Genomic DNA, 19,002 nt, shown 5'->3' with positions numbered 1-19,002 from the left:
TGCATCCTGGGGTTTATTAGAGCAAGACGCTCGGATCAGTTCAGAGTCGGACAGAAGAAGCCTGGCGGAGGTTAAACTGACCCGTTAACGTGCAGCAGAGAGCACAACATGTGATGTGGATCCTCACAGACGGATGCTCCGCCGTGACGTTTACAACTCAAACTGAGAAGGGGAAAAATAAGTTTGGACTTTTTGTCCTGCAGAGACACAAAAAACACTCCGCCTCGGACTGACTCAGTCTGCAAACTCTCCGAGGAGCGTGAGGACAACTTTTTAGAACTTTTGTTTGGGGGACTAATCGTTTCGGAAGTTTGAGAGATGTCCGAGCCAGACAAGAGCGAGGACATTCCTGATGAGTCTGCAGGAAAGGGAATCCCAAACGGAGGAAATGCTGCGAAAAGCAAAGAGGTGAGAGTCTGAGTGCGCTCCCAGCTGATGCTTCTGCACCAACTAAACTCATTTGTTCAGCATGTATGTTTATTTCACATGACAGCAGTAAACTCGTGGACTTTTGTCCCGTTTGCACCATAAAGCAGTTAAACAGTGAAGAAGACACTTCCAGTACATGTTTGTGATTAACTCCAGTAAACTCTGTGAGGTCTCAGCTGCTTCTTTTTCTGTTTCATCTTTGCTGCTCAAACTGTTTGAAGAGTCACATTGTGATCTACAGATGAACAGCTGGCTTTAAAAGAGACTGAATGATTCATGATTCATTTGAACTTAAGTGAATGATTAACACACAATTGTCCCCTTTTATATCCCTTTAAATATATTTCCTAGTGTTAAAGTCTATTTAATCTATCCTGTCGGACAGTTTTACACTCTGTGGCCACTTTATTAGGAACAACTTTCCATTATTTCCATTGTCAATTAATTTGTATATTTTTGTTTTTAATTGATTTATCGGTACATATATTCAAATTTGTAAAAAATAAATTAAATATACAATAGAGTCCAAGATGATTTATTTAGTTGTTGTGTCTGTTGTTTGATGTTAAGTTCACTGTAATATAAAACAAATACAAATGTCTGTTTTTTTTCTAGAAAAAGGAAAATAAAATATTTGCTATTTTATTTTCTGTCGTTCAATTAATAGTTTGATCTCAACGATTCTGCCCCAATGGAGCTGAGGCATGTTTGCTGACACTGTCATGGAGGTTTTAATTCAACTATAAAATTAATAAATAACATCATAATAAAGTGTAAAGCGATTCTCAAAATCAAGTTTTTTTCTTTTTTAATAAAATATTTTATTATTTATATATATATATATATATATATATATAGGAGATTGAGGTCATAAAATGAAAACAGGTAATCTTCATCCTTTTGATAAATGTGTGTTTCAGGATTTTGACCTGGCTGCCATCTATGTGTCAGACGCTCAGTACAACAGGAACATCTACTTTGACACGACGCCTCAGGCTGTGAGGTGAGACATGCACATTTATAATCCAGACGCTTCATCTCCTGCTTTTTTTAAATCACTATTATATAATATATATATATATATATATATATATATATATATATATATATATATATATATATATATATATATATATATATATATATATAATATAATATAATATCATATTGAACTCCATCCATCACAACATCTCAGAACTGATGCTAAACTTTACGGTTTGATCCCCTCGTGTTTAAGTGTTCAGACTCAAATCAACAGTGGATGTATCTACTCAGCCTGTTATCTCTTCTTCCTCTGTGCCATAGAGCTCCAAGGTTGTCTAGAAACTATTAAAAACACATCAGTGAGCCTCACTTTGTCACTGGGTGACATGTTCCATCATCTCACACACATACACACGCACACGCACACGCACACATCGTCCTGCTGCCACAGACACTCACTAGAGCACCAAATGTGGATTAATCCGCACATAAATCTGATTACACAGTTTTGGAGGGACCAAAATGTGGACAATTGCATGTCCCCAAAATGTAAATCTTTACAGTGAAGACTTGGTTAGAGTAAGGTTAAGGTTAAGGTTTGGGTAAGTCTTCAGGAAATGAATGTAAGTCAATGTAATGTCCCCAAAAGTCATGAAAACACGGCTGTGTGTGTGTGTGTGCTTGTGTGTGTGTGTGTGTGTGTGTGTCCAGACTGTATCTGCGCTACAATCACTGGATCCCTAAGGTGCTCATCTTCTTCTTTATCCTGGTGGATCTGTCTCTGGCCATCTTCGAGGAGCCGGCCGTCTTCCCTGTGCCTTCATTGGTAAGATGGCCGCCGGCATCTGACACACCAACGCTGTTCTGTTTTCATGCTTCCTTTCTTTTTATGTGCACTTCATTGGAAGAAAAACAATCTACATCAATTCTGCAGATAGAAGAAGCTTTGTGTTTAGTCCTCAATTTACACAAGTCAAACCAAACACTGAGGGTTTACGGTTCTCACTGATTTCTTTTCAAAGATACTTTTTCATTTCTGATCGACGTCTTTCGAGCGAATTTGAAACGAGTATATTGTGTGGCCATGACCGTCTGATCTTTAATGTTTCATTACAGCAGACTGAGGAGGATTTAAAGTCACCAGCACGAACAGCCTCATTAGGCAGAAAGGAGTGAAACCAGTTTAGACCAGTACCACAGACCAGTGATCGAGACGATCCATTAAAATCACATTGTGTCAACAACAGTGTGTATGCTATTGTTTCTTTCAGTACACCATGCTGGTGGAGCTGCTCTGTCTGCTCGGCTTCACCCTTCGACTCGTTCACTACGCCAAAGTGATTCCTCGAGACAAGTTCTGGAAAGATCCCAAAAACATCTGCATCATCGTCATCCTTGTGGTAGGCGGGGCTTATCAACATCATCATTAATCTGGTGGGAGGAGCTACTAAGCTGCGAAGGGGGAAACTGAACTCAGTAAATTTGTTAATAACTTGGATGTTTTATCAGCCTCTCTGTCAGCCAGTGGCCACTCACGGTACCGCAACATATACAAAACAAGAAAAAGACAGATCAACCAGAACAACTGCAACCAGAACAATTGAAACCAGAACAAGTATAACTAGAACAATTGAAACCAGAACAATTGAAACCAGAACAAGAATAACTAGAACAATTGAAACCAGAATAACTGACAACCAATCAGACAAAACCAGAACAACTGTTGGGAATCACTGTGAAGTGTTTCGGCTCGGGTCAAGGTTTCGTCCTGGTGACAGTTGGTGAGTCGTGCTGTTTGGACCCGGAGCAGTTCCTGGTTTTAGCTGTGAGCAGAGTTCCTGTCTGTGAGCTGCAGATTCAGAATGTGCTGAGAAGACTTTCTGTCTGTTGTTGTGAAACAACCTTTAGCCGGAGATGTTGCCCCGTCAGCGCCTTTTCTTTTTTTAAAGCAAAGCGGCTTCCTGGTGACTCAGTGAGGCGGCCATTTGAATCATGAAGTTATTTTGCTCAAAACACAAACTTACTAACTCGTGTTTTTAAACATTTAAAACACGGAGGTGAAATTAAAACTGATTCCACCTAAAGAAGAAAATAAATGCAGGAAAACCGTTCAGAAATGCTGAGAAACTGAAATGTGCCAGACATTTGTATCAAACATTCAAATAAACAGTTTATGTTTGACTTCTGTGTGTCGTCCAGCTCACTCTGGTCGATATGATCATCTACGAAGCGCTGATAGCTTCAGACTGTTACGCTGTCCGCTGGTCCAGAGTCCTGCGCCCGCTGCTATTGGTCAACGTCACAGAGGGACGGCAGGTAAGCTGTCTCACCTGTCTCACCCGTTGTCGTGTGTGTGTGTGTGTGTGTGTGTGTGTGTGTGTGTGTGTGTGTGTGTGTGTGTGTGTGTGTGTGTGTGTGTGTGTGTGTGTGTGTGTGTGTGTGTGTGTGTGTGTGTGTGTGTGTGTGTGTGTGTGTGTGTGTGTGTGTCCTGAGTTGGTCACTTGCATTGTTAAAAAACATTACGAGAAAATAATTAAGTGAATGTGAAATTCTGATACCAGAAGTTAAGAAGACTTTGCCTCATAAAGTTTGACTGTGGTCATGTGAGCAGGTGTGTGTGTGTGTTCAGGTGTTTCACAGGTAAACTTGCAGCTGTGTTTTTATAAGTGACTGGCATCTGTCCTTTAATCAAATGTGTTCAGTTGAACTCTGCTGTTTTAAACTTCCTGCTGCCAAACGTGCAGATGTTTGACTCTCTGAGCCGACGGCGCCTGAACGCATCAATAATGAGTTGTTCGTGTCCTCCTTCATAAACTCTGTTTGTTTGTTTGTGTTCAGCTCCGCAGAGCGTTCAGAAGCATCCGGAACGCTCTGCCTCAGATCTTCTACGTCTTCCTGCTCTTCATGTTTAGCCTCCTGATCTTCTCCCTCATGGCGCTCAAGCTGCTGGGCAAACGGTGAGATTCAGTCACTTTTTAATCCGACACATAATCAACAGCTTCAAATGAGCTGTGAACGCTGGTGAGGCAGCACGAGTCAGACGGCCTCCAGAAGGATAGAGGTTTGTGTTGTAAGTAGTTAAAAGAGGTGTTGCTATTTTATTTTCCTGATTTATGAATGAATAATTTGCGTGATATGTAGATATGAATTGCTCTTTCTAAGCTACGAAAAACCCAACGATTCGTGGTTTCAGCGGGTTATACACTATTGAAATCATAGCTATGAATATTATATTCAATTTCTGCCAATAAATCCTCCTAAATCCTGTGTCTTCAGATGAAGCTTAACTCTTAAAGGGACAGTTCACCCCAAAATCAAAGATGCATGTTTTTCCTCTTACCTGTAGAGCTGTTTATTAATCTAGATTGTTTTGGTGTGAGTGTTGCAGAGATGTCTGTCTTTTCATGTAGGAACTGTGGTTGAAAGAAAATAGTTCCTAAATGAAAATATAGTTTATTAGTAGTTACAGTTAAGAGGCAAAATATATATTTTTGGCCTTTAAGTATGCACATTAACTACCTGTTTTTTTCTCAGAGTGAAACCTGTTTGTTTGTTTGTTGGCATTGCATATATTTAGGATCTGCACCCTCTGGATGAATGAATGTATAATGTCGTTCTCTAATCTGAATTCAAAGACAGTTTGATGATCTCCAAGTTATTTGTGAATCTGAGGCTCAGTATTTATGTCAAGTTTTATAACAAAAACAGCACTTTATGAAGAAGACTGATTGTTTGTTTTCTGCAGAGGTCTGAAGACTATCGATGGAGCTCCGTACTTCACCAACTACCTGGAGATCGTCTTCGATCTGTACGTCCTCGTCACCACGGCCAACAGCCCCGACGTCATGTAAGACTTTAAGACAAACTCTCTTCACTGTGTCTTCACGCACCTGGTCTGAGGTCAGATTTGACCTCTGACCTCCTCTACTCCACCATCCGTTTCAGTTTCCTCCCTTTAGCTCGAGGTTTGAAATTGTACAAAACATTTAGAGACTCTGGAGTATTTTACAAATTAAAAAATCTTGTATTTTTGTACTTCCTGATGAAAAGGTGGAAGTTTATACTACACAGCAAAACATTTCAAATCCAATTAAACAATTTGAATTGTATTGAACTACAATATTTTCATATTCTCTAAATTATAGATTCATCTCCATTTCTTTAATGGTGAGAACATCATTAACCACCTTCACAGCATGGCGGCGTTACAGCAGCCATCATTTTAAAGACGTTACTTTATTCTTTTCTGTGAGCATGAATTATTATGAACTTTGTAAATGTCTTTTTGTCGGCGACTCTTTTCTTGTGTCCATCAACACGTTCTTGTGTCTGCAGTCAGAAGCTCTCACGGAAAAGAAGAAGGAAGTGACTCTCTCAGAAACATTTATCTGTTTATCTGCATGTTTTGTCTTCTGCTTCTCGTTGGCAGGATGCCGGCGTACAACGCCAGCTTCTTCTTCGCCATCTTCTTCATCTTGTACATTCTCATCAACACCTACATCTTCATGTCCGTCTTCTTGGCCGTCGTCTACAACAACTACAAGAAATACCTGAAGGTACGACGACGGTCTGACAGAGAGTCTGAAACACGCCATGTAAACATTATATTTCATTTAAATGTTAAAACTATTAAAACTACTGCAGACAGCTCTACTTCAACCTCTAATTCAGGAAAAAAGCTACAAAGCATTTAGGTCCTCATCTTTTGTCTCATAGAGTGAAACTGTTAAAGCAGAACGTAAATCATCTAATCTCTCACTCACACACTCTCACAGTATCTTGTCAGACTCTTGTAAGCTTTTTGCATGTTTCAGTCTCTGTTTATCTCTTTGAGCTCATCTGTGACAGCAGTCATTCTCACCAGTTTGACAGCTGTGTTATTTTTTTTATAAAAAAATACCAACTACAGCTTTAAGGCTACAAACATCCCATAATGCAACACTCTGTTGAAGCCAGCGGTACTCTCGCTATTCAAACATCTGATTCTGTGCAAACACAATTGTCTCGTCTTAAAATATAAGACGACCTCAACTTAATTTCTGGAAGAAATATTGTGTAAAGAATGATACAAACAGACATATTAATTAAGGATGTACAGTGTTTAAAACCTTTGACTGACAAATTCATGTCTGGACACGTTATAGAATCCACATCGTTTAATGTTTTAACTCTAGTTGAGCAAAAAGGAGAGCAGGTGCCTTTTTAAAAGCATTGCACCTCAGCTTTTAGGATAAACAGCTGTTCTCTCACTCCACCAGGAGGAGGTACGGCAGCTGGTGAGGGCCAAAAGGCACAAGATGGTGCGAGCATTTGCCGTGCTGCAGGAGCAGAGGGCGGAGGGCGGGGAGCCGGTGGTGAAACAGGCTAACTGGAACCAGATTGTCAAACTTGTCCAGCCCGACATCAGCAACGCCCACAGAGAGCTGCTGTGGAGCGTCTCTGACGACAACAACCAGGGGTTCATTGGTGCGTAACACACACACACACACACACACACACACACACACACACACACACACACACACACACACACACACTATATATATATATCATTGTAGACTATACATAGTTGTACCCATACAAAGCTCTCACTGGGTGACACTGAGATTATTACTGTTTTATTTTACTATAAATCTCTGATCAGAGAAGAATCTCCTCAACAACTTAAAATCATGTCTTTCAAAGAGTTAATTAAAATAAAACCTTTTATAAATGAATAGTGAGATAGTAAATGCATTACAGGCAGAACAAGACACACATCTCACCTGCTGCAGTCTTGATGTCTTAATGCTTTATGGTCTGTTTGACTCTAAATGGACCATAATTTGCTAAATGAACATCATGTTGTATTGAAGAAGACTTGAAACTAGAGATTGAGACCATGAACTCATGTTTACAATGTTTACTGAGGTAATAAATCAAGAGAGAAGTAGTCATTTTCCCATAGACTTCTATACAATCTGACTTCTATACAACCAGTGGAGTCGCCCCCTGATGGCCAGTGGAGAGAATGCAGGTTTAAGACACTTCCGCATGGACTTAACTATTAAGAACCGAAGGTTGCCGCCTGGCCGCAACCACAGCGGCTCTCCGCCCGGTGAACCACCTCTCTCAGCTTTCTGCAGAGTCAGTATCTGCACACTCATCCTCCACATGGAGGAAGTCAAACTCTGCTTCGTCATCTAGTTCAACTTTATTCTGAGAACAAACTGAGCAGAAGAGCAGATATCACACGAAGCCAGGTGGACCGTTTCACTCAATGACAATGAAATTTGCTCTGCAGCTCCTAAAACAGTGCATTAACATTTTACACACACACACACACACACACACACACACACACACACACACACACACACACACCTGCCTTACAGATAAATAACAGTAATAAAACAAAAGCTGTAATAAAAACCAAGTAGCATGTTAGGATGGCCACATGGCGGCTGAACTTTAAAAGCAGGAGACTGGAGACAGAGGTTAGGTGCAGACCAACTAGGTGTTTATTTCAGCACAATTAAAACAGGAAACATGAAATGTATTTGATCTATGTAACATGCGGTGCACCACGGGCAGCATGTGGTCCTGGCAGCGACGGCGCTTGATGGATAACGACCTCAACCCCATCACAGTATGCGGAACTCGGACTCTCACCTGACAACAAAATGACCCAAACGACCACAAATACATCTCTATCACCCTAATGTCAATCATCTGCATGATCTCTATTTATGCTGCACATCACAATAGAGTCATAGAAAGCCTGAACAGGAGCTTCAACTGCACTAACACCCCTCTACTAATTACTACGTGGTGTCTACGGGAACTTTAAATTGGTGCTCGGGTACCCTGAGCGCTCTATTAGCCCAAAGACCCTGGAGAGGAGACACAACAGAGGTTAATGACTTGAACACAAACGTTACAGTTTATCTAACTGCACAATCAGCCACCGTTAACACTACCCTCCGTCATCATTTTGGCCCAGCCTCCAATCAATTCCAGCAGAGGCAGCTGCAACATCCACCAGAAACCAATCATCAATACATTTCATTACTTAATAGCTGATGTCAAACAAGATGAAAGTTGTAAGTCAGGAAACAATAAAAGTGAGGAGGACACGTGGATGCCCGGTGGTAATTATTCAGTTTTTATTTCTTGGTTGTTAGAGAGAAACTTTCTGCCGGTAAACTCTTAAATCTCCAACTTTACGAGTTGAAAAGGAGCTCTTGAACACTCCATGAAACCTCGGCACGTGTCAGTCCAGTTTAGTTTTCCCTCATTAAGTTTGTTTACATGAACACTTTGTTTCCTGGTTATGTGACGCACATCACATCCTGGTTTTAAGAGACATGGCTATGCTACCTGGAGTACTCCAATAGAAACCAGGATACTGGGGCATCATTTAAACACCTGATCCAGGTTTCTGATCAGTCTTTTGTGCAGAGTACAGTGACTGAGATGATAAGTCAAAACACAGCTGCACACAGGTGATCAGGCCCTGAAGTGGTAACATTAAGGAAGACACAAGACTGTGTAATTGTCTGTAAACTGAAAGTTATGTCATCAGAATAATTAGAAATCGGCCATAATCGCATACAAATACTTTTAACAATATTTGATATGGTGTTTGTGGTTTAGTTTTTGTTGGTCGATTGATTGACAGGTAAGGTGGCGTTCGTCCAGCTGGCCGACCTCCTGAACATCGAGGTGATCACGCTCAAGTCAAGACCACACCCACTCCAGATTGCATGCCCCGCCCTCTACCTGTCGGCCCCCAGCCGCCTCCTCTGCCGATTAATCCAACACCGGTGAGACAGACAGGTTTTATCTGCTTGTATAACTGATTTATTTGTAGCGCTCGGTATCTATACAATTATTTATATATTCTGTAAATATATATATTATTTTTATTTTGCCAACCTAATCAAATCTTTTATAGGATATTCAACCTTTGTTTCTTTATAATGCATGTAATACTTGACTTCTTTCTTCATTGGGATTGTACAAAGGCAATACAATAACAATAGTCCATGAATATGAGATGAGTTTACAGATAATTACAATCCCTCCTAATATTGTCTAAATGAACTTCATGCTGTATCGAAGAAGGCTTGAACTAGAACTAAAGATTGAGACCATAAACTCATGTTTACAATGTTACTGAAGTAATAAATCAAGTGAGAAGTAGGTTCATTTTCTCATAGACTTCTATACAATCGGACGTCTTTTTGCAACCAGAGGCGTCGCCCCCTGCTGGTCAGTAGAGATAATGCACGTTTTTAGACACTTCTGCATCGGCTTCACACGGCAGAACCAGAGGTTGCCGCCTTGTTACACCTACAGTCTCTGGGTTATACTCGTTGTCTTTTTGATTCTTCACAATCTGCGTGCCGTCTGCAGAGGATCGCACTACGGTGCCAAACAGAGTATAAATAAAGCTTTAGAACATTTCAGGATGTTTGGTGAAGATGAACCCTGACCTGCAGAAACAAATCATAGAGGTGTATGTGTGTGTGTCTTTCAGGGCCTTTGTGATCGTGTACGACCTGATTATCCTGGTGAACGCTGTGTTCATCGGTCTGGATGAGACAAATCCGTTGATCGCTAACTCTGAGTGGGTTTTCTTGGCTCTCTACCTGCTGGAGATCCTGCTGAAGCTCTACGTGTTCGAGCCCAGAGCGTTCTTCTCCAGGCACAGCTTCTGGAACTGGTGAGGACAAGCTGACGTACACCATCTCCACCTCACGTCACCTCCACTGTCGGCGTCTGGTAGAATCTCACACTGTGTTTGTCCCAAATGAGCAAAGGATTCTGGGTAACGCTGCATTTTGTCCACGGGAAGCTGGAGATGAAGTTCAACAAATGTTGTTATGAGGATGAAATTAAGAGGTTCCATCAGATATCATGTGACGAGATGTTTCTCTTCAAGTCTCTAGTCTAGAAATACTGGAATCAGCCCAAAGAATATGCCCCACAATCTCTGAAAAAAAAACAGAGGACCTCATCTTAGTTACAGTTAGACACAAATGAATTCTTGTCAGATGGAAAGATCTCAAAACAATTTTTCGTTTTCTTCACTTCCTACAAAACTGATCTTAACTTCAAATTTCATCCAGATAGTTTATTTTACATCATGATGAATTTATAGAATTGTTATGAACTAATGTTGGATGTATTAATTAATGTATCGAGGTTTTAATACCTTCTGATGGACTGCATGGACGTTTATAAAATCATCATTTACATGATCTCGGCTCAACTTGAAGAAAATGTGTACGATTTAGTATAAAATAACAATATTTTATATTTCAATATTTGTTTGAATCTGCTTGTGTTTGAAACTCAATAAGTGTTTTTTTCAGAACATCCTCCAATATGAGGAAACACTTACTGATAAAACTCAAAATGAAAAACGTTTCCTAATCTAAATTCAATGAGCTGTGTCACGTCCATTTCACACAGCTATTCTTCGTCCCAGATTATAAGTACAAGGTATGTGACACATGTTCCAGTTCCATCATCTGCTGCTTCTTCAGTCGAACGCCTGTAAGCGCTTGGACCAGCTCACTGATGCTTGAGGCGGCAATTTATTGGGTTATTTTTGTGCCATTATGGAGTGAATACACTTTTTTTTCGTGGAGCTGTTTTAGGGCCAACATTCTGAAAGTAAAAAAGTCTTAACGAAAAAGCCATGAACAAAAGACAAAAAATTTGAAACCAAAACTGCGAGCAAAAAACAAACAAAAAAACCTTCTCAGGTCTTCAGATGTTGTTCTCTGTATTTTTACTGCGAGGTAGAAACAGTGACTGGAGGTCACTAGCTGGACTTCAACCTGCTGCTCACAGTTTTGGTTTCTCATTCACACTTTCAGTTTTTTCTCTGACTTTTTACATTAATTACACACAATTGCAACTTTATTAGGTAGACCTGTACAATCTAATGCAATACAACAGTTCTGCCATAACTTAATAACTTAATCTGTCTTTACAAAGTTTAGAATGTTCAGTTTTTGTTGACAATGTCAGAAACCTGTTAACAAAATGTGGTGTCTCTAATCCTGTGTCCTTCCCACTATTTTCATATATTTAAACGGCCATTTTGAATTTTAAAAATATGGAATCAACATCCAAAACCTATATCGAATACCGCCCAAATCAGCCAAGCAGTTGCTGAAATATTTTCCATATATGTGATTACACTAATTAATACCAAGTATCCAAATTGTTGAACATATGCAACATTTCCAGATTCACAAAAGGGCTCTGTGGGCTGACAATTAGACATACATGCTACATACATTCAAAATATTAGAAAACATCCACCACCACTAACTGATTGAATTGGAACTTCTATAACCGAGTCAACACAAACTGAATATGATAAGCGCCATAACCTTATGGCAGAATAGTTGTATTGTATTAAACTGTGCAGGTGTACCTAATAATAAAGGGACCACCAAGTGTGCTGAAACTCTTTTGCTGCAGCTGTTGAAGTTGTTTTCTTTCTTTTCAGTGGCATTGTTGCGCTCCCCGCTGGTGAGCAGTGCAGCTGCAGTGACTTCAGTCAGATACGTTTGTATGTTTCATGGATGTATAATAAGAACTGGATATCAAACTCAAAGATGGCACCGTCTTCATTTGAATGAAAATTGCTCTCTGAGCTTAAAGCCAAAAAAAACGTGTTGTGGCTTCCACATTGATGCTTTACATCAGGACGTCACACACATGAAAATCCTTTTACAAAGATAAAACCTCCACGGGTTAAATATTCATAACGCACAGTACTAACTGAGCTTGTTTGCAGTTGGAGACGTCCTGTGAACAGTGTTACAGATGTCTCTTTTATAATAGAGGTCTATGGGGGAAATAGTTTGTTGCAGTACCTTGAGTGGCCACTGGGACAAATTGACAGGTTGAGTGGTGGCGCCTACAGATCTTTTAATACATCCATGAAATGTTTCTGTCGTTAAACATGTTGATGTCTGACTGACATCCTGTGAACACAAACGGGACAAAAAAAAACATCCGCTTCATTTAAGCTAACGCCGGTTTTGCTTTCAGCTTCATCACTGTCGAAGAAAAGTATTTACGCTCAACTTGTTTTATGGTTTCCTAATGTTTGATTTGTGTTTTCAGGTTCGACACCATCATCGTCATCTCCGCTCTCATCGCCACAATCGTCAACTCCGCACTGACGTCATGTAAGTTTGTTATACTTCTGTTTAAACTTTGCGGTACCGCCACAAATAACTTTCCCCATAGACCTCTATTCAATGTAGTGCTGAACGAATTAGTCGAGTAGACAAATGTATCAATTAATAATTTGAGTCACCTATTAAACCACCATCAATTCTCTGGTGTCAGTTTCTCTAATGTATCAGATTTTACTTCAGTTTATAGTTTCACGTCAGTGTTTTTCACAGTTATTTTACACAAAGTGAAAGGACATTCACCAACAAAGCTAAGAAACCACTGCTGCAGAACAAGTACAGGAAACAACTTGGATCCCACTGGTCGATTTAAAAAAGTTCAAATCTGGGCACATATGACATTTTTGAGCTGATACCTGACGGCATCGTCATGCGTAGCACCCACCTTCTGGTTCTCCCTCGGGTAAATACTGTTCGCTCTGCCAGTACTTTCGCCCCAGTTTGCACTGTTAGTGCTGTTAGCACCGTTAGCTTTGATTTGCCAGCTCGCCGTCACCATGTTGAGAGCCGTTGAGAAGCAATCGAAATGCTCTCAATCTCGCACCTTTTTAAAGTTGATAATGAATCACAGTTTAAATTTAGAGTTTAACGTTTTGGTCCAACAGAATTCAATTGAATATGTTCAGAGTAAAAATGTAACTGAAGTTTAAAGAGAGCTTTACATGTATTAGTCATTTCAAACTTTTAAAGTTTGGTGCAACATGATTTACAGTTAAACCAGTTTCAACCTGAGTAATCGTGTCCTCCCTGTTGTAGCGGGAAGTTACACCAGCCGACAGATCCTGGACATCGTCTTCATCCTGCGAGTCCTCAGACTGATCCGGGTGGTGGACAGCATTAAAAGGTTTGATCTTTAAATGCACTTTTGTCTGATTCAAACACGGTTGTGGTTTTACATCATTGCTCAAGCTAGTTTATCATTTGGACACCTGGGATGGACTCAGATGAGATGAAGGAAATGTATAAATGTTTTTTACTCTGCCTTACTTTTAGACAGCAGGACACCTTGTTATGTACCATCGCTCTCTCACCTGGACTATATCCCCCGTTAGGTTTCGTGCAATCATCAACACCCTGATCAGGATCGGACCAGCGATCCTCACATTTGGACAGCTGATCATTGTAAGTTGCAGATAGTTGATTGCCACTTGGAACATGACGGGGACCTTGTTCACCAACTTAGCTTAGCGTGCTAACATGCTAACATTAGCTAATTATCAGTACAGCTGAGGCTGATGGGAATGTCATTAATTATTCTGGTATTTGGTCATAAAGCATCGTATCGGAAACATTAAAATGTTGACCTGATGATGGCGCTGGATCACCAAAGTTTGTACAATTCATCCTGAGGGGAACATTAATGCATGGACCACCTTTCATCACAATGTGTCCAAATCGATCGTCCTCCATCCTCCTCAGGTGGTGTACTACATCTTTGCCATGGTAGGGATGGAGCTGTTCAAGGGGAAGGTGAAGTTTTACGAGGAGGACTCCAGCGACCCGGCGAAGGCGTACTGTGGAAACCCACTGCTGAAAGGAACGGCCTTCGCACAACTCAACTACTGCAAGAACAACTTCAACAACGTGGTGTCGTCCTACATCCTGCTGTTGGAGCTCACCGTGGTCAACCAGTGGCACGATATCCTTCACCTGAACGCCTCGCGCACGGGGAGTAAAACTGCTGGTAGTGTCGTACTGGTGACGGCACTGCCATTTACACTGGGTTCAATCTGATGTAGCTGAGATTGAAACAATATCTGCTCATCACTAATCCAAAAAGTAATACAATAATAACTGCCATTCTGAAAAACTTAAAATGTGTTTTGTAGTAAAAAAAAAAAAAAAGTGTCACCTTCATTTTTATAGCAGGTACATCAATGTTGAAGCTTGCCGTACTCAGATAGAACATTCAAGAGTACAATATTCAAAAACGCTTTATTGAAATCCGTCAAACGATCAATTTCAGATCAAAAATTGAAAAGTCAATTGGTGAAATTCCGATTATTGTAAGTGAGTTCATATCACAATAAGGTTTAGAAGTTGCTTGTAAAATGCAAATTATTGCTTAATTATTGCATCTTTTCTTTGCTTTCATACAGAAGAAACTTCATTTTAAGATAACATGATTCAGAATGTAAATAAATCTAGTAGTGGTTGAAGTACTCGGATCATGTACTTAATTGAAATCAATACAACAGTGTAGAAACACTGTTAAAGGTCCAAATTCATTAAAAAATGTGCTAAAGTCAAAATAGTTATATTAACCAAAGTCAAAGCACTCATTATCCAGAATGAACTATTTAAGAATGGTGGAGCTCATTTTGATTAATTTCCATACTGCTGGGGAGCTTGTTAAACTATTTATTATCTTGCAAATATATGTAGTGAAATGTACAGTATTGTCCTATGAGATGTAGTGGCGTAAACCGTTCTGACGGATATTATTATGATGTTTAGGAATCATTTCTTTACTCGGATTGATTCAAATGTTAAACTCTGGGATTCCTTAACGTGACTCCACTGCTCAGCAGCGGCTTCGCCACCGTCACCCACATATCAGCGAAGCTCTTCTTCATCCTCTTCCACATCATGGTCGTCATCGTCATCATCAAGTAAGACTAAGGAGGAGAAGGAGGGACATGAGACAAAGACACTGTGTGAGGTGAAAGACACAGGTGTTCTAAAAACAAGTTAGTCATTGTTGTCTGGCCCACAACATTTAGATTTAGCTTGATTTACAACATTTACATTTTATCATTATCTCTACTGTTTATCACCAAGAGGTGTCCATTAATCCACTTAGAAAAGAAGGCACTCCTTATCACTGCAGAAGTTGCCTGAGAAGTTTTCTTCAGTATCAAAGTATTCCAGTCACACTTGTCTGTACGTCCATGGGTACACTGCAGTCAGGAACTGCTTATTCAGCATACATTTAGTCTGGGGCTGACGATGCATCGCTTCCTGCTTTTCAGTATCTTCGTGGCGTTCGTCCTCGAGGCGTTCTTCGTGGAGTATTCGGTGGATAAGAGCGACCTGCAGACATCTCTGGAGAAGAAGATTGAGGAGCTGGAGCTGGCTGTGGCACAGTACGTTACAATTAAAAATAAAATGATAATGGAAAGTAAACGGGATGAACTGGCTAAGAAAATCCCCGATACGGTCCTTTTTTAAAGCACTTTATTTGTTAATAGTCTGAATAGCTTTTATAGTCTGAAATGTACAATAAATGTAACATTTAATGTAATGGTTCCCAACGTTTTTATCTTGTTACAGGATTGTTTGTCGTAAATTTTCCATTTTTGAAAATGGTTCAATAATCCCCAAGCACAAAACAACGATAAGAGGAACGTCTAAAAACAAATCAAACAAAGTTTGGTTATTAGAATTATGTGTTTTCAGCTCTTTTTTTCCGTGTTGTTTTGTGCACCAGGGAGAAGTTGGAGGATAACTTGGTGAACGCCATGGAAACCATCGACAACGACCAGGGAACCGGCCAATCGGCGAACAACAAACCCGGCCTGATGTTTAAAATCGCTTCAAAAAGTAAGAAACAGTCAGAACAGCAGGCAGCAGGTAACACAGAGTACGAGTGCAGAAAAGACATTACGATTTCTAAGGACAAGAGGGGGGTCATAGCAAATACATGCTTTTATTTTGAAAGGGCAGACTCTGTGGGATCTGTAGATCAAAGAACCAGAAGAGCAAAAGATATGAGAGCAGCTTTTACTCTTTGACAACTCTTTATTTTAAACAAAAGACATTTTAAAGATAAAATCAGACCACCTTCACTGGAATTGCATCATTTTGCTCACCAGGTGTGTTCAATGCGTTCGCCGTTATATTTTACTGACATCATTTGGTTTTAAACGTGGTACGAACGATGTAAATAACAATTCTGTTACTTTTTAACCGCATCTGCCAAGAAATTCATAACATCCTGTTGAACCTTTTAGCTAAATGCTCACTGAGTAGCCTTTGAAATCTAAATCTGAAACTTGTGTTTTAGACATTTAGCCCAGTTTTAACGAACAGAAACCTTTTTATGAAACTATGAAAAATGTCACAAATAAACGGCAATACAAATTAATTAAGATTTGTGTTCCCCCAAATAATCAATACAAAAAATGCATAAAGATATCACATTTAGAAATGTTCTGTTCAGTGAAGTTTAACAAAATAAAATAACTTTTGTGTCTTATGGGATTTCTATATTTTAGTTCAGAGACAGAAATCCAATGTGCTCTGCTCCTGATTTGTTGATCACAGTATTGATTATGGATGATGATGATGATGATGATGATGATGATGATGATGATGATGATGATGATGATGATGACGACATCACTGGTTGTTTCCTGTCAGGATATCGGACGGTGGACGCTCTGCTGCAGCGGATGTTCGAGGCCGACCTCGACCCCGAAGACTTCGCTGAGAACGACGATGAGGCCAACGGGAACTTTGCAAACCCGGCGTTCAGCTCTGTGTAGACATTAATGTACAAATGTATATGAAGGGAACCAGATTATATCATTTATTTACAGTTTTATACAGAATATTAAATCTGATGTTTATCCAGTGTTATATTTTTTATATATCTTTCCTGTAGCTCTGTTTAGAAACACAGAGTATTTAAACTGTTTGTTTTATTTATTTCTGACCTCTTTGTGGCAGAAAAAAAACTAAACAAGTCTGTTTCACAGATGCAGCAGAAAGTGAAATATCAGGAAAAATGTAAATACATTTTGAAATAAAAAATGAATAAACTGTTGTAAAAAAAATAAAGTAAGATTCTCACTTTAAATGTTTCCTTTATGTTAATAGTGAGGAGACTAAAGAGGGACTGTGTGTACATTTGAAATGTCATTCATATTTTATTAATAAAAAGACAAGATCTGCCACAAATGAAGGTTTAATATGACTTATTAACTCTTCCTTCCATCAAAATTCAGTAATACGTTTCTAACACTTTGGGATCATGAGATTTTATTATAACAGTGGAATCTGTAAAAATCAAATATAAGCATAAAGATCTAAAGGAAACTTACAAATGAATATAAACGTTTATTCAGGAAGTAGTCCTCAAAAGACCATGTGATCTAATTAAAATACATTTAAAGTAATTTCTAATTGAGAAGACACAAAAAATGTCTAACGCTGGGAAATTTATAAAAGGAAAATAAATAATGGGAGCCAGATATTTGTATGTGGCTGTAAAACTGTAAAATACATATCTGGTATTGATAAGTGTGGTTCAGCGTTTTGACTCACTGTGGATGACGAGTCATACAGGAGCAAACTCAGCTGATGAAGACTGTGTGATGTGGTCAAAAGCTCCAGAACAAGCGAGGAAGTGAAGTTGAGATTGTTTTCTTAATTATATGAAGAGTCTGAGCTCATTGGCATCAAAGCAGCAGAAATGTAGAGTACATTTACTGAAGTACTGTATGTAAGCACAGTTTAGAAGTACTGTGATGCTACTTCATACTTCTACTGCTTTACATTTATCTGAATGTTTCCTGCTTTTTAAAATACAACTTCACTCTATAAAATCACTGCAGCTCTGTCTCTCAGTACTTTCACTGCAATACTTAAAGCTAATAATACCTATGTACTTTTACTACTGATACTTTAAGTGCATTAAGCTCAGAGATGGGCAAAAATACATCAAAATGTATTTTGATACAAAATACAAAATACCCCCAAATAAATGTATTACAACAAAATACAAAATACAAAATACTGGTGCCAGAAAATGTAACAAAATACATGTATTTTGTATTTAAAATATAGGAAATACTTTTTTCTGGATTTTCTGTTTTCTCACAATGTGGTCTAGCAGAGCATTCAGGTTTATATAATGTACACAAAGCTCTGGTGAACCCCACAAACAGGAAGAACAGTCACAGAATGTCAACTAAGCAAAGCTATTAAAAGACAACAACTTGATTATGTATATATATATTTTTTTTTATTAATGGGACTTAACAGCCCATAAACTTTGGCTTTGTATCAACAAGAAAATATTCATCACATATGACATACAAGCTCCCAATCTCCCTCTTCCTATAGCTAGCTACTCCACTGATAAGTTAACTTGCTAAACACTGGCTATGCACTAGCCTAGACAGCATGCTAGCGTCATTAGCATGTTGGCATCGATGGCTAGCTTGATATTATAACCATCACCATGTATATACAATAGGCTATGTAGCCAGACCCAGACATGAATTATACATCAAGCTAGTTGACATCTGTCTCACTCAGATAAAATATTTACCTCGGCAGACAATCCGTTGAACTTGAAGATCTGAAGACTGAACTTGTGAACTGTTTTTTGATTCGTGGAGAAAGTATTTTGAGTATTTTAAATACAAAATTACTC

At 39.2% G+C, this 19,002-nt stretch overlaps 1 protein-coding gene across 1 annotated transcript; it reads left to right on the top strand.

Moving 5' to 3' along the window:
• Nucleotides 1-294: 294 nt before the first annotated feature.
• Nucleotides 295-17,511, top strand: tpcn3 (two pore segment channel 3). The gene is made up of 20 exons (XM_079160287.1): nucleotides 295-408; nucleotides 1,350-1,432; nucleotides 2,125-2,239; nucleotides 2,685-2,813; nucleotides 3,613-3,729; nucleotides 4,252-4,370; nucleotides 5,159-5,260; nucleotides 5,843-5,969; nucleotides 6,672-6,879; nucleotides 9,074-9,218; nucleotides 9,935-10,120; nucleotides 10,873-10,902; nucleotides 12,547-12,611; nucleotides 13,377-13,464; nucleotides 13,673-13,742; nucleotides 14,040-14,266; nucleotides 15,149-15,232; nucleotides 15,593-15,706; nucleotides 16,051-16,163; nucleotides 16,983-17,511. Exons 1-20 carry the CDS (start codon nucleotides 319-321, stop codon nucleotides 17,105-17,107), a joined length of 2,337 nt encoding a protein of 778 aa, XP_079016413.1. The 5' UTR covers nucleotides 295-318; the 3' UTR covers nucleotides 17,108-17,511.
• The last annotated feature ends 1,491 nt before the right edge of the window (nucleotides 17,512-19,002 follow it).

The sequence above is a fragment of the Pholis gunnellus genome (assembly GCF_910591455.1).
Source record: "Pholis gunnellus genome assembly, chromosome: 5".
Lineage (NCBI taxonomy): Eukaryota > Metazoa > Chordata > Actinopteri > Perciformes > Pholidae > Pholis > Pholis gunnellus.
Note: the sequence above shows the minus strand (reverse complement) of the source record. Positions and strands in the feature narration are given on the sequence as shown.